General features: G+C 46.3%; 1 protein-coding gene across 5 annotated transcripts in view; it reads left to right on the top strand.

Moving 5' to 3' along the window:
• The first annotated feature begins 300 nt into the window (after positions 1–300).
• RASA3 (RAS p21 protein activator 3) overlaps positions 301–16,001 on the top strand; it is an 821,322-nt gene continuing 805,621 nt past the window's right edge. For 2 of the 5 annotated variants that reach the window (XM_069204627.1, XM_069204630.1), the window contains exon 1: positions 2,559–2,808. In XM_069204627.1, coding sequence (XP_069060728.1) covers positions 2,754–2,808 — 55 coding nt within the window. In that variant the 5' untranslated portion in view covers positions 2,559–2,753. Of the gene's footprint in view, positions 408–2,558; positions 2,809–16,001 lie in introns of those variants that run through there. The other 3 variants (XM_069204625.1, XM_069204626.1, XM_069204628.1) reach the window with 2 other exon arrangements.

A 16,001-nucleotide genomic window follows, 5' to 3' on the forward strand; every position in this document is an offset into this window, starting at 1 on the left:
CCCAGCACCCCGCAAATATGTTCTCTGCTGAAGAAGGGACTAACCCAGAAACACATGTGTCCAGAGATGCACAGTAAAGGCTGTACCTACTTAAAGGTGAAATATTTAAAAATTAATGGAGTTCGTTTTTTGAAGATACTACATCTACCATGATGCAATGGGGCAGATTAATTGCTGGGATGTCAGGCAGGTGTGCTCCTAACTGTTTGTGACTTTAAAGGCTCCCTTGAGCTACTGGGCTGACGAGCTCTGGAGCAGGCACCAGCAGGCCAGGAAAGAGGTACTGAAACCGGGGGATTTATGGCAGCATTCCCAGCACCCCGCAAATATGTTCTCTGCTGAAGAAGGGACTAACCCAGAAACACATGTGTCCAGAGATGCACAGTAAAGGCTGTACCTACTTAAAGGTGAAATATTTAAAAATTAATGGAGTTCGTTTTTTGAAGATACTACATCTACCATGATGCAATGGGGCAGATTAATTGCTGGGATGTCAGGCAGGTGCGCTCCTAACTGTTTGTGAAAGAATTATTAATGGTTGTTCTGACTACTGTGGCGACAGAGGTGGTTAAAAGAATGTTCTTGAAGATTTGTGGTGGACAAAGGTCAGAAGGGCTGCCGATCGGCCTGCTTGCTTTGGCAAGGTCCATAAATTCAGATTCTGATATTTGTATGAAGGAATTTAGAGGTTAGCCTGCTCTTGGAGGGGATTGTTCGAAATGGGTTGGTGCTGATGGTTTTCCTTTGCTTTGAAAAGTGTATGCTGGACTCAAGGAGGACATAGACTCTAGGAATTGGTGCATAGCTGTCAAGTATTCAGATTGCTAGTGTGTGACATTTCCATTGTTTCATTGTACTTGTGAGTGACATTCCACAGCAAAATGTGTGACACTTTGAATGACATCTCATACTGTGTGAAAGTAAGGAATTGCATAATCTCTGTGCTTTCAGTAGTCTGGGACCTTGTTGCACTATAAATACACCAGGGAGTAACCACATCCACTACCCGCCCCCACCACCAACCAGAATTCTATTGCTTTACAGTCCGGTTACACTCACAGACATTTACGTGGTTGGATTAGTCAAAAAGTTTTCATAATGCAAACAAATGCATGCCCTGACGATTACTTTAACTTTCAAGTGCTTCTTTTATATGCTGTTGTCTGAAGGTTAAGAGAACCATAAATAGTGACAGAATAAAACTATTTTGTCCATCCAATTATGTCTTTAACTGTCTGCTCCCCCGGCCTGGATCTGCCCCCACTGCAGCACTCAAATTTGTCGAGTAATCAACAGCGCTGGACTCACCTGCGGTAATCTGAAATTGCTGCCAGGCTAAACCTGAAAAGTGGGTCGTCAAACCCAGTGCGCTGGACCATGCAGCTGACTGTGCTGAGGTTGCAGGCCGAGGCCCTACCAGGCAAGGCTGCTCTTTGACCTCCTTGGTCATTGTCTCTCACTTTTACGATAAGTGCTTCTAAGGGCAGGCTCGCAGTGCAATGTTTAAACTGCGCCCACCTGCAGCACGACAATATAGAGCACACTGTGAGGTTTGAGCAGTGCTTTTGGGTGGCTGAGCACGGTAATAGGAAAACAAATCAAAATTCAGTCATCGGCTGAACTAATAATTGCAGGCTTTATTGGTTCCGGAACAGAAGATGCTAGATCCTGCCTGCTGTATATGTTCTGCGTGACGCCAGGTGACTACTAGAGAGCTGGACCTGGTGCTAATTTATTTTAATTGCGGAAGTCATATAGGTGTGCTTTCAGTGTAGTTTTGGCAGTATACGGAACAAAGATCATTGCTAGCAACCTGAGGACAGTCAGTGATGAGCTCCTAATTGGAGCGCCGGACAGTAGCGAGGCACACGCAGGAAGTGGCTGGTTTGGTTATAATCTGAAGTGCCTCGTTGTGGTTCTCCCACGAGCTATAGTATGCGTGACTAACTCATTTTAGTGTAGTGATGTAAACACCAGCACTTAAATGCCTAAGTCTAACCCCTGTTGTGTGGTACTTGGTCCAGTTCACATCCGTCCGGCCCCAGGATCACCTGACTGGTGACACGTGATGGGTGGTTTTGGGGTGGGTGTTAAGGCAGCCTCAGGAGATAAACTGAAGCACTGTCCAGCAGGACACTACGTCTCCGAGGAACAGTAGCTATGTGGCAGGTTACTCGACAAAGGTAATAGAACAGCAAATTGAAAGTTGCCAGACCCTGCTACACACCTTAGAAAGCATTCATGAAATTCACAAGACGCCCAGTACCTGGCCACCCACCCATTGAAAATGGCCGTTATACTTCCAATTAACACGCGCATCGTTCTGGGGGTAGCACACACCCAATATGGCTATCTCGTTGCCACGGGCAACTTGGTAACAAGGCACATGCCCAGCTGCTCTCACTTCCTCGAGAGTCCTGTCAGCGACTCAAATAGTTTTGAAGTCTGCCGGTTCTCTAGCTGAGCCGTGCCTCCCTCTCCTCTACCACCAATGATGACCGTGACTGGGCGTGGCCGCCGAGCAGGCGGTCCCCGACCATCACTAGTCAATGGGCTTCTGGAGAGTAGGCGTATGTAGTTTGGTGGTTGAGCAGTTGGTTCCTTGGCGCGAGCGCCGTCGCTGCCGAGCTGTCTAGTGCTGTGCGTTCAGGGTGTGTTTGCGGGCGGCGCGCGCGCATGGGAGCAGCCAAGGCAGCACAGGAGGAGAACAGCGGCTGCAGCTGCACAGGAGAACCGGGGGCAGAAGCATCAGCATGGCGGTGGAGGAAGAGGGGCTTCGGGTATTCCAGAGCGTCCGGATTAAGATCGGTAAGGCTGGAAAACATGAGAAAGTTGGTAACCCTCCGAGCTCTGCCGCGCTTGGGTGGTGACAGCTGCAGGATGTGACTGCCGCTGCCTCCTTTGTCAGAGGCGGCTTTCGGCGATCGGGATTTTTGGGCTGAAGCAGGCTAGATCTTCTGCAGCTAGGCAGAGCTGGCGCAGCTAACACCGATTAAGGAGAGATGGGGTCGTTTTATGTAACATGATAGTTTTGTGCCAGGTTTGGAGCCCTGCACTATTAGTGACCCCTCATGCTTTCAGCACCTGGGCGGACAGGGCTGCTTCTATTTGGGGAATGCGGAAACCATGCCTCTGACTTGAGATCCATAGATGTACAGTTATTGCCGACACACACTTGTTTACACACACTTTTACGTTTTGAGGCACAGTTTTCATTAGCAAAAGTTCTCTTCCGTAAATAGCTTCTTTATTTGTGTTTCGCTTTTCTGAATTGTGTACGGTGCATTTTGTATACATTCTGTTGTGAAAATGTGTTTATAATTGCTCCTGATCTGCCTGGTAGGAGATCTCAGACACAGATGATGTGCTCTTTCGTCACACGTTCCGATGATCTAGGGTATACATCACTGTTCTGGGGCCGTGCAGCGGTGTCAGCTATCCAGATGCACCTATCCCTCGGGTCCTGGGTCGGCCTCAGGGTTGCAACTCACTCAGCATAAATAAGTTGCACCTCCGTTGGCGATATTTTAGGCTCTTGCACTTGGCTTCTGTCCAGATTTCAACTCGTAGTAAACGGCCTCAAGTGGAGAAGCTCCGTTCCGACCAGCAACTTGTACAGCTGTGTCTGGAAGGGAGGCGGTGGTCGTACTAGCCCAAACCTTTCCAAGACACTCTTGACCATCAATTACACTACCGCCTTTTTGTTTTACAACGTTTAATTCCGGATCTTGAATTAGCGCTCAGGATTTTGGCAACCAAACCTCAGAGACATTCATTGGACCAGGATAAAACAATGTGGTCAAGTGGGAAAGCCGAGATTAGAGCTTTGGCCTCGATATTTCGTGTTGAGAATCGCAGATATGTTCTAGTTAGAATATTGTGCAATGTAGTCGGTCATTGGTAGCACGTGCCCTCCAGAACTCAATGTGGAATGCAAGAGGCACCCACCACCCTAACTATCCCACCGTGAACTCGCTGCTTGTCTTTCCCAGGCTATCACGTGCCGGACATTCAGTGTTTTACATTTATCTCTCACAATTGTTCCCACATAAAAGTACAGCAGACATGTATGTCCGTTCTATTGATATGTAAGCATCTGCAAAGCCAGACTTTATTCATTTTGTAAAGAGATATTTTTAATTTTAGTAAAAAATACCGTGTATGTATGAGCAGCAGCTGTGCAGTCCCCGCCACACACAATCATCGTAAATGGCATTAGTGTAAGACTCCGTATCACATAGGAACAACTACAGTTTGTGCTGCAGCAGGGCATCCCTTACACCCATGCAGTGGACAGACTCCTCATGGGCGTTAGCAATGCCAGCCTCGCGTAGAGAGGTACAGTTCATGCACCAATGTGCACCTCTACCCTCATCGTGTAATTTGTTTGAAAAAGTGATGGTGCCCAGAATTTCCTAAAAGACTGCAGTCCATTTACACCACGAGGGTGGCCTGAAGCTTTCATTAGACACATGCCAGTTGAGTCAGTTCTACATTCACTTAATCTGTTGAAAATGTGCAAGTGGTTTTGAATAGGTAAAATATGGTTGAATGCTCTTTTTATATTTCTGTTTGTTAAAAATGTTTTATTTTTATTTTGTACAGTGCTTACACAGCCAATAAGCTATTTTAGAGCGTTAATATAAACAACTTGCCCACAAACCTGAGATTTCTGCATGTAAACACGCACCCATCATGGCCTGAGACACAAGTACTGTGTCATAAATAATTCCATTTGTTTTGGCTCGATAAATGATTACAGATGTGAAATTACCTTGGCGGGTTGCATAGCTTTTTAAAGCAATCTTTTAATTATTCTCTTTAATGTACTCTAAGCACATGTAATGCCTCGAATATAACATTTACTGCTTTCCTGTGATAGATAAAGACGTGAATTACTGTGCACTTAAACTTTTCCGCACTGAAAAGGCGCAGAAAGCGCTGTCCCCGTTTCAGACCACGACAGGGGTCCAACAGAGAGAAAAGTCACTTTCCCAGTGAGCCCCTTAGAAGGTGGGGGCCCTCTGGAATTGTCCACTCACCCATACCTTAAAACGTCCCCGATGAGGATACCTTTTCAAGCTGAGATGTGATAAATATTGCTTCCTTGCTGTGAGTCTCACCAACATGGACAACTGGATAACATTCAATCCAACCTTGGCTGGTATTAAAATTCGAATGTAGTTGGGAAGTTATGAGTACCTCACTAGTAAAAGACGCTCTCCTGCTCTAGTTTCCATTCAGCCTCTTCCCCACTCCCCTCCCTTTCTCCATCCATCTCTCCTTTAATGTAAATTCTCCTTTTCACTCTCTCCTTCCTTTTTCCTTTCTTTGCACTCCCTTTCCCCTCCTCTGTCTCTCACTTGCCATAACACCTTCCTCCCTGGCATCTTTATTTCTGGCACCTTTTCCATGCCCCTTATGCTCGTTTTTATCTTCTTTCTGTCTCCGCAATATCCTCTTCTCCTGCTCTATCACTATTTAATTGCTTTAGCTTCTTTTCACCATCTCCATTTCCTCCTCTCCATTCGTTTCTCTCCCACTTTTCCCCCCCGTTTCTCTACTGCCCTTGTAACCATCTGCCCTCACCACAGAGTGAACACAGAGCGAAGTCCCTGGCCAGCACTGTATTAAAAGAATTCTGAGCCTGCGCAACCTCCCACCTCTGGGCCCCGGTGCCACCGATAGCTACGCCCCTGGCCCATTTCACTTGTCACCAGCCATATGAGAACATAGGTTCTTAGAGCTTTATTGTCAGAATTCATCCTCTGTGCCAGTTCCCCACCAGGGCCCGTATTACATGCAGGACGCACTTTGCCTGTTTGCACCACGGCTCACCTTAAAACAGGTGTACCTGGCGCGAACAAGGACAGTGTGTCCTATTATGATGAATGAGCTGCCCTCAGGGCAGCCCCGAGCTTGTGATGCCCCTCAGGCCAGCTCGTTTAGAGAAATATTGAGTGGCTGCTTCAAAGCCGCTCCATTTTTCTCTCTGGAGGTGGGAACCCACCTGTAATTTAAAGAGGGGAGAGATCCCCTTGCAGGGGGGTACTGTGAGTGATTGCACCCACCTGATGTGGGATTTCTGGGGCCCATGGGTCCCCTTTCCCCTCTCCAGAGGGCTGCCCTCATAGGCTGTCATTTTTTTTTTGTTCGTTTTTTTTAAGCAGGCGTACACGCCTGTAGTGCCCCGAGGCAAAATTCTGTAACACGGCCCCGTGTCTAGAAATAGCTATCACTGAGTCTGCGGAGTTGTGTAGAAATAGTGTGAGTCGTCCCACACAAAGTAGGAAAGAAACAGGCCATATCTAGTCTTAGGAAGAAATTGATCCAACCCTGTCCGGAGACAAAACATTGGCGACGACTTACCTATTTGGCCGTCAGGTGTGGAAGAGGTGTAAATATTATTTGGTAGAGAGGAAGCCTCACTTTCTGGCCCTGTGAGCCCCTTCTTTATCGGCACTAAAGCTACAGGAAAGGGTAAGGGGGTCACTGTGAGAGGTGATAGCGGAGGGGTAAAGGCAGTGAACTAAGTGTATTACCATAAGGTAGAAGCTTGGAGGAAATCCGTTTTTGGGAGCAGATGGGGCAGCACCCCCTCTGCTTGGCACCTCCCACCTCTTTCATTATTTCTGCCTGTGCACAGCAAGGTCCAGTCCATCTCATAAGCTCGGGACGGACACAGCATTGGCAGCAGCGGTGCAGAATGAGTTGCCTCTTTGTTTTTACATTTCATATGTGCACACGTTGAATCGAGTTAACTTTTCTTAGAGGAAATATTGTCATGTATAGTATTGTTTTGTAGTCAGAGTTGTGAACTGACAACACATTTTGGGAAGTTACAGGCTGTATATAAATATATACAGTTAGCCCATACAGAAATACACAGAACACTGATGAGTTTCATCTCCTTACTTGAAACTAAACCAGTCCCCTAACTGCATAGTGTGTGCGTGTAGTTATGTGTCCATGTCACCAGTCATCTTCAGGTGCCACTGCACCTGTTTTGCGAGTAAACACAGCAAGCAGCATGGTGGGGGCAAGTGTCTTCCTGATGGGACTCTCCCCTAGAGTTTGCCCGAGAGCACCACTAGACAGCTCTCTTTAAAGACTACAACGCTGACATTACTTCCTACTGTGAGACCACTGGCAGATCTCTCACTGTTCACACTGACTCAATTCAAAGAGCTGCAGGCTTCGGGGTCATGCTCAGAACTATCTACAAGTGTCCGATTACTCTTCCTTTCATGCATAGTCTGACACACAGAGCCACAACTAAGATTGTAGAGCCCCTATCGTTTGTGCCACACCATCCATTCTTGAATAAGCTTAGTGCCTGGTTTAATATGGCTGATTAATTCAAATGGCGTATTGGCAGGAGTTAGATCATGTGCAATGTTCTAGGCAACTAGTCTGCTCTGAAATTGGCTGTATTCAACTGGATTCATTCTTTGATGGTTTTGCTGAACTGCTTAACAATGCTCTTTTTCTCTGGAAGATAAAGGGAACACTTCTTGTGCATGATACCACAATCCTTCAAAAAATTACCCACTTCTCTTGAGCCAAATTGTACCTCATTATCAGTCCTAAAGAACTTTGAAAACACTTTCTATGAAATGCTCCTTCTAAGAACTCTACCACACTTCCATAAATAATGCCCCCACCTCCTTCACCTCTGGCCACTTTGGAAAAAAATAAACTGAAAGAAACACATTTGGGGCAGTTTCTCCACCCTCTGGTGGTCCAACATTATCTAGTGCCACTTCTTACCAAAGTTTGCTTAGGGGTTTGCGGCACTGCATGTGTGAGATGCAAGTGTTGCACCTTTCACTGCAGTCTCCGATGACACTCTCCTCTTCAAAGTTGAAGTCAGACCATCAAAAGTCCAACCTATTCCTCTTCTTAGGATTCACCCCCACTCCTCCAAACTTTCTTTCATAGACCAGACCAATTAATCACCCTCTTAGTGTAAACACCTCGACCAGTCTTGTTTCTATAAACCATAAATGCTCCTTCTCAGCTAACTATTCTCGAGCTATCCAGTAGGCCTTCAGTTCTGTCCCTAAACGTTTCTTGGACAGTCACCATTATTGTATTATCTCTGTTTCAGTAAGGGTCTTTCAGCATTTTTACTCTCAATTCTTCCTTAGTAACTACACACACGTTCTTCATAACTTAACCATCCTCTGGGGGGCGTGGCCAACAAGATGGCTGACTAGACATTTCTGCCAGAGCGCCTGCCAGCTGCAAATGAAATCCTGTTACATCTGACCTCATGAATCTTGTGCTTACCCTTGTACCCGGTGAGCAAGAGGCAGAGTGTGCGGGGATAACCCGACAACTGAGAAAAAGCAGCTTTGTGGCTCTCGACACATCACTGTCAGCTGGTGGCCGCGCCTTGACGTTACTGCCTGGAAAATTGATGCCTGCTTGGTGGAGAGGACTGTCTGCCCTTGGCCGTATGACAATAGATGCATCTGCGGGAGACTTGTGATGCACCTGCACATACCAGGTCCTCCCTTTGGGACGTAACCTCTGACATTAACGGAGAGGTGCATAGGCGGTTGGACCTATCCCTGCAGTGAGCCCAGCGTAGGAAAGATGCGTCTATTGGCTATATGAAATCCTGTAGAAGCCGTAATCCAACTTGCGTTTGAGCTGCAGCCAGCAGAGCAGAGGAGAGGCGCAATGAAGGAGTGGTACGCCCCTGAAGCGGTGGCCAGCTCTTGGCCCCTTTACTACTGATGGGGTTGGATGATGGGAGCAGACCCTGCCTGGGAGGGGCCCGTTTCCTGGAACCTAAGTCAGGGAGAGATTGCTGCCCCAAGGTGCCTGTGACGGTGGAATGGCACCAGTGGAGTGCAGCACATGGAAATCTTGATGGGCCAGCCCGTGCGAAAGGTAGGCCCTATGGAGAGTAGACTGTATGGGGAAGGGGGATGCATGCTCTTTGTCCTGTCTCAGGGATGTGGAATTTCTATCGGGCCGACGCCCGGGACATCTTGTTTGGGGTCAAGGGCAACAAGTTTTTATGTTTACTTTGTCCTTGGGACAAGTAGGCCCAACCCTCTGCAGCACAAACCCTTTGGCTGCCTGTTTACAGAAAGTGGAACTCTCTGCAGTTGAGGTAATGTGTTTCCAAAAGATAATACTGTTCGAACTTGTATTTATGGTTCATTATTTGAAAGCCTTCATTATTAGGGTGAGTGCTGTAAATAAATGTTTTAAGGTCACACTTCATTACTGACTTGGTTCCAGTACAAAAAAAAACGTGTATACACATGTTTGAAAAGTTTAGGCTATGAGGCTAAGTATAATGTTCCCAGAATGCTCTCTGATTAGATGCAAATCAAGTGTCATTTAGTAAAATGTTTTGATGCATGCTAGTATTTCCCAAAAATCTTTCTAATGGAAAATCAGTGTAACCATTTTCAACACGATTATGGGAAGCATGAAAATAAACAAACACTGACAAAGCCAACAAATCTGACATATTTTTATAAGTCTTTTAGTTTCATCAATGCATGTCTTGTTTTGACATGGCTTTGGTAACACTTTATTGTTGTGGGAGCTACCAGGCCCTCAACATTGTAACAAACACTGGCAAAAACCCCCCAAAACGTCTTTGGACTCTAAAAGCACACGTTGCCACCAGTGGCATAGCAAAGGCCCTCCAGGGGGCCCCTTCAGCACAGCACCTGCCCTGAGTGAGTCTAGAGAGGGGGCTCCTCCATGTTCTTTGCAAAGGGGCACCCTCCAGTTTCCATACGTCACTGATTGCCACTGTAGTTCCTGACACTGAACAAAACTACTTTGTGTGCAAATATGCTCCTTGTGGAAGAGCAGAATGCGATCACTCACAGTAAAGCCAGCCGAAAGAGAGAGAAAAAGAAGTTTAATAAAAACAAAATGTCTTTGTTAACACCAGACCTAATTAGGGACCAAGACCCACATGTAGGTAGCTTTTTGCATGTCGCAGAAAGCACATTGCGATGCACAAACCCAGTTTTGCGATTCGGTAACCTGGTTACTGAATCGCAAAACGGGTTTGCGACTCGCAATTAGGACGGGGTGTTCCCTTCCTAATTGCAACTCGCAGTGCAATGTAGGATTGTTTTGCGTCGCAGGCGCAAACCAATCGCAGTTTGCACCCATTTCAAATGGGTACTAACACTTTCGCAAAAGGGAAGGTGTCCCCATGGGACCCCTTCCCCATTATAAATGTCACTGTAAACATTTTTTCAGAGCAGGCAGTGATCTGTATTACAAAAAAAAAAACTGCTTTATTGAAAAGCAGTCACAGACATGGTGGTCTGCTGTCTCCAGCAGGCCACCATCGCTGTGAGGGCCGCCATTCGCAAGGGGGTCGCAAATTGCGACCCACCTTATGATTATTCATGAGGTGGGCATTTGCGAAGCCCTTGCGAGTCACAGATGGGGTCAGGGACCCCATCCTACATTTGGATTTGCGACTCACAATTTGCGGGTCGCAAATCTGAACCTACCTACATGTGGCCCCAAATTCTTAAAGAAAGTCACAAAAGTGCGCCCATGGTATATGTCGTACCCCTATAAAATATTTGTGAACTGTATTTTAGCATGGGTAAATACCATGTGTAGATTTGCTCATGGGAAAATCTATTGAGCATTTGCAAGTTCATTTTCCCTCCAGCCACTTTCTTCCCAACCTTGGAAGAAGTTCTAATTCTGCCATTGTCAGGAGTAAATGTCCAACCTTTCTTATTATGGGAAAATATTAGAGAGAAGCTGGTGAAAATCTTTAAAACATGCAGGTTAGTAGGTTTGCATACTCAAAGGCATTCCAGCCCTGGAACTATTGCTTACTGCTTCCTCCAGCCCCAGTATGCAGATCTGCAGAAACGTGGCAAAATAAGGAAATTGCTACAGTAGGGATTGAAACTGCAAGTATTCAAGCCCTACTATGGTAGTAGCCCTGGCATAATCAGAGAGGCTATTATCAGAGCTCTTACATAATGAGACTGCTGCCATAATTTGGCGCCACACTACATGGCACCAAAGGGACAAGTAGATCTTTTTACAGGACAAGTAGATTTGAGAAGCAACCTGTCCCCGGGACAAGTAGATATTTTAATAAATTCCACACCCCTGTGTCTACAAGGGAGATGCAGGTCTAAAGAAAAAGAATGCGGTGCTCCATAAATTAGGACTTACTAAGGCCATAATATATTGCCCATTGATTGCTGGTATTCTCTGGCTATAGTGCCTATAACTGCCTCCAGTGCACAACTGCCCTGAGAAATGCGTTTGAGACACTAAGGGGTTGTGTACACCTGTGCTACGGTGACACAGGGGTGAGGAGTCTGTCCCCCTTCCTTCAGTGTGGCTGTGGGGCATACTGTTGAACTGCTCCTGGTGCCCTGTTTGGTAGTGGGCCCACTCTTGGGCCCCTGTCTGGCAGGTGAAGTGGTGGCGAACTGCGTGAGGTGAGAGTGTCAGCTGGCGTTCCACCTGGCTGTTGGGGGGCCAATAAGAACACCCTGACTGTCCAGCCTAGAGGTGCAGTGGTGTGTTAATCTCTGCAGCACAGTTAGTCCCGAGACAACACAGGTAGAGTACTGGATGGGATTCTATCACAACAATGGTGAAAGATAAGTCAGCCCATCACCCTCAGGCCAACAGGATTGTTAACTGCACCCAAGCGATGCCCATTGTGGAGAAACCGTCTGAGGGTCTGCCAAAAGACATACAGGAAAGCGGTCCAGGGCATGGAACGCGGGGCCCTTCCCTCTCAAACCTCATGGAGGCAGTCACAGGAGACCACACAGAGTTGGCTACCAAAATAGACTTGGGTACATTAGACGTTCACTTCCTGAAGGATGACCTTCGGAAAGTAGCTAACAGAGTAACAGTAGATAATGACAGTGAATTACAATGGGAGGCGGTCACCTTGAAAGACACAGTTTCATCCCTACAGGAGTTGTCAATGAGACTGGAAGAATGCCTATAAGACTCCGAGGGGAGTTCCTGGAGAAATAACTTGCGCTTTGTGAGGTTCCTGGAAAGGGCTGAGGGGCAGTCCACAGAAACATTTTTGGAGGATTGATTTGCGGCTGTCATGCCCCCTTGCGGGTTGTCTGCCTTCTTTAGTGTGGAGAGGGCTATAAAGCCTAGATGCTCCCGCCACACCAGGGGCGCTGCCTCAATTGATTATTGCTCGTCTACTTAAAGGAATCTATCCTGTGATGTTGTGCTACATGGTGAGCCACAATATGAGGGAAAACCTATTTTATTCTTCTTTGATTACACACAAAAAGTACAACATTAACGGAAAACATATTTGGATGTCAATCGGAGACTGTGGGAACTAAACATGAAGTACATCCCTATCGTCCCGGGTAAGTTAAGGGTAGTGCACAAAAATAAGGTGTTCTGGTTTCTTCAGTGCAAGCAAGGCTAGTAATTTGGTGGACTCCATAGCTGGTGATACTTGACTTGGATTGGTGCCTGGGGCTGTTATGGTCTGAGTAAACTAAGACACTCGACTAGATGACAAAAGCGAGAAAAATGTGATAGAGAGTCCCAATCCTCCAATTTGACGGGTCGCATTGTGGTGGGACCTGATGGAACCCTCATGGAAGAGCTGCTGTGCCAGACTCTCGTGATTCGTTTCATGAGTGGGGGGGCCACCTGGGATCAGGTAGAGACAGCACAGATGATGGGACGTACGGATGGAGATACAACGCCTTGGAGATACACGTGTTTGCCCCGCAGTCAACCTGATCCTAAGCATGACGGAGGGGCTGACATGAATGGTGGGGTGATAGTTTGAACATGATGGTTCTCAGAGATAATAGAGGCCCAACTATGTGGAGACAAGACCCTATGGGAACAAGTACGGAGGACTTCAATGAGGAGCGGTTGACTCAAAAGCAGATAAGTTATGAAGGGCTGGCAGGAGTAATAGGATTTAAGGGGTCCAGGCGGTGGAAAACTACTTGAGTGATTTGGCTTCGTGGTCCCCCCGACGGGCTGGCCTCTAGCGAAGCATAGCATGTTAGTAGGTGAAGAGTTTAAGTTGGGATTTGGAATTTTCTCAAGGAACAGGAAATTGGTTTGGTGATGCATACTTATACACAGCTGAGTACATGGCAGGGCAAGATTACTTAATTGTCCATGGGGAGAAGGGCATTGGAAAAATATTGTGGTTTGATGGTTTTACAGTTCAAAGGGGACTCATTAATGTGTATGAGATTATGTATGATTATGTTTGCCATTGTGGGGCCACGTGTGCTGGATGCAAGTCATTGGGGTGAGGAGTGTTGGAGAGGGTGGTGTTGAACCCAAACAATCAAGAATGGATGACACACTTAAATTGCTGACATGGAATGTGAGTAGCCTGGCCCAACGTGAGAAACGTTGCAGAGTCTATGCTTATCTAAAACATTATTACATATCAATAGCCTTCCTGCAGGAGATGCATGTGGGGGGGGCTGTATACCTAGTATCCAGAGGAGGTGCAGAGGTCAAATTTATGCAACATCCTACTCTGGGTTTGCTCTGGGTGCACTAATATAGGTGGCTCCTGGGGTCCCCTTCCAGCAAAGGGTACATGTACTTGATCCAGAGGGGAAATATGAAATATTGTTCAAAGTGAGGTGGCAACAGCTACTGCGACCTACTTGGTGGCACACATTGTCCTTGTGGGTGATTGTAAGTGTGTCATGGATGGGGAACTGAACCGAGAACCACCAAAGAAACACATGAAACCACACATGACAGGACAGTTGACAGATCTCTTATGGGAGCTTAGTTTGATAGATCCCTGGAGGTGACGGCACCCGACAACTAGGGTACACTCCTACTATATGCCTGCAACAACAACTTATAGGAGGCTTGATTACTGCTTTGTATCCGCTGCATTAGCCTAACGGGTGCAGGATGTCTCTTATCTTGCACAATACCTATCTGACCATTCTCCATTATTATTGGGAATAGGAAAAGGGTATCAATGCTCACACATTACTTTGACGAGAATTGGGGGAGCTCTGGAAACCAGGCCTATGAAGGTGGTGCTGAGAGGGGTCTGCCTAAAAACTACGTATGGGCTTAAGAAACAACTGGAGGATGACCTTAGCCACAAGGAAGTAAATTTGAGTACGTTGGAAAGGACGCTTTCCACTCAGCTGCAGAAGATAGTGGATTGGCAACAGGACTGTAGAGAACTCCAAGATGATTGGCACAGGTGGGAGAAAAGTTGTCTAGCTGGGATACTGTCCGAGACAAGATGCAGAGGGTGACGGCACCAGGACAATGCTCGTGCTATTAATTAGACAAGAGGCGACGAGTGACTCGGTCATGGAATTACAGGACAAGAGAGGGAAAAGAGTCTGTACGCAATCAGCTATTATTGAGGTGTTTAGAGTCCATCTCAGCAAGCTTTAGGCAGACCGTAAGAAAGTAATGGGAGGCCATGGTGCTGACCTTCTGGCAGACATAGAGCTTTACAAACTCGGGGAGATGGAGCGGGCCTCATTGGAGGAGCCCATCAATGTGAGGAAATCGTGGGCAGTATAAGATGGTTAAAAAAATGCAAAAACGCAAGGAGGCAATGTTCTCCATGCAGAATTCCGTAAAAAATATGCAGATACAGTTACAGATAAACTGTTAGAGGTATATCAGGAGGCCAGCAATGCAGGCGCTTGCCTGACTCTATGCAAGTAGCACAAATATTACTGATCCTGAAACCAGAAAAAATCTGGTGGGGCCATCGTCTTACAGACCTCTGTTGCTCTTAAATATAGATGTAAAAATACTTAGGGCCTGATTTAAGTATTGGCAGTCGGGTTACTCCATCACAACAGTGATGGATATCCCATCTGCCGAAATCTAAATCAAATTATTTCCTAAGAGATTTAGATTTCGGCGGATATGATATCTGTCAATTTTGTGACAGAGTAACCCATCCGTCAATATCTAAATCAGGCCCTCAGTGGCATTCTGGTGGCACAGCTGCAACAGCACCTACTAGCACTAATACATATAGCTCAGTGTAGTTTTATACAGCACAGAATCACCATGTATAAACTTCAACGTCTGTCACATGTATACCATACACCACACCTGAAAGAGGCACTTCCTGATAATGAGCAAGCCTTCGACTTGGTGGAGTGAGAGTACCTCTGGATTGTGATGGAAAAGGTAGAACTTGGCCAGTAATGCACTGCATCAGTTAAGGTATTATACACTGGCCCGGGGGCACAGATATGCACAGGTGCCATGGTGTCTGACAGGATTCAGTTACATAGGGCAGTGTTTCCCAACTTTTGACTTCTGTTGACCCCCACTGTATCATTCCGGGAACCCCAGGACCCCCATTGAATAATATTGGAATCAGGGGACTCCCTCTGAGTCATTACTGGAAGCCTGGGACCCCTCCTAAACATTGTTGATGATTTGAAATGCAAAACAATACACAGAAGCAAGCATTCATCAAACACATTCACAAATGACAGCACATTTTATATAATTTTCAAACAAATATAGGTGGAAAAAAATAGTTTTAATAGGAAGGTTGGAGCTTTTCTGAAGTCAATCGAAGCCACACATCATCCATATTATATTCTGTTTGCACCTGCACTGCTCCCACAAATCAATCTGGGGATACTAATTTAATTTTTAGCCTCAAATTTCAAATTCTTTGAAATTTACAGAACATTTTAAAATGTTCAGTTATTCATTTATATGCAATTAATCTGTTCATTTTATTTAATTTTCTAAGCAGTTGGAGACCCCTTAAGGAGGCTTCGCGGACCCCAGGGGCCCCCGGACCACAGGTTGGGAACCACTGATATAGGGGGATTCAAAAGGGATGCCTCCGTCACCTTTTATATTTGCATTGGTCATAGAGCCTATGGCGGAGGTACTGCATCAGGTGTTGGGACCCTCTGGTATTTGGGTAGGGCAGCTATAGTAAAAATGGTGGTGCTTCCCAGATGCCTGTATGGACTCAAGCACATTTT

Source organism: Pleurodeles waltl, chromosome 8 (genome assembly GCF_031143425.1).
Source record: "Pleurodeles waltl isolate 20211129_DDA chromosome 8, aPleWal1.hap1.20221129, whole genome shotgun sequence".
NCBI lineage: Eukaryota > Metazoa > Chordata > Amphibia > Caudata > Salamandridae > Pleurodeles > Pleurodeles waltl.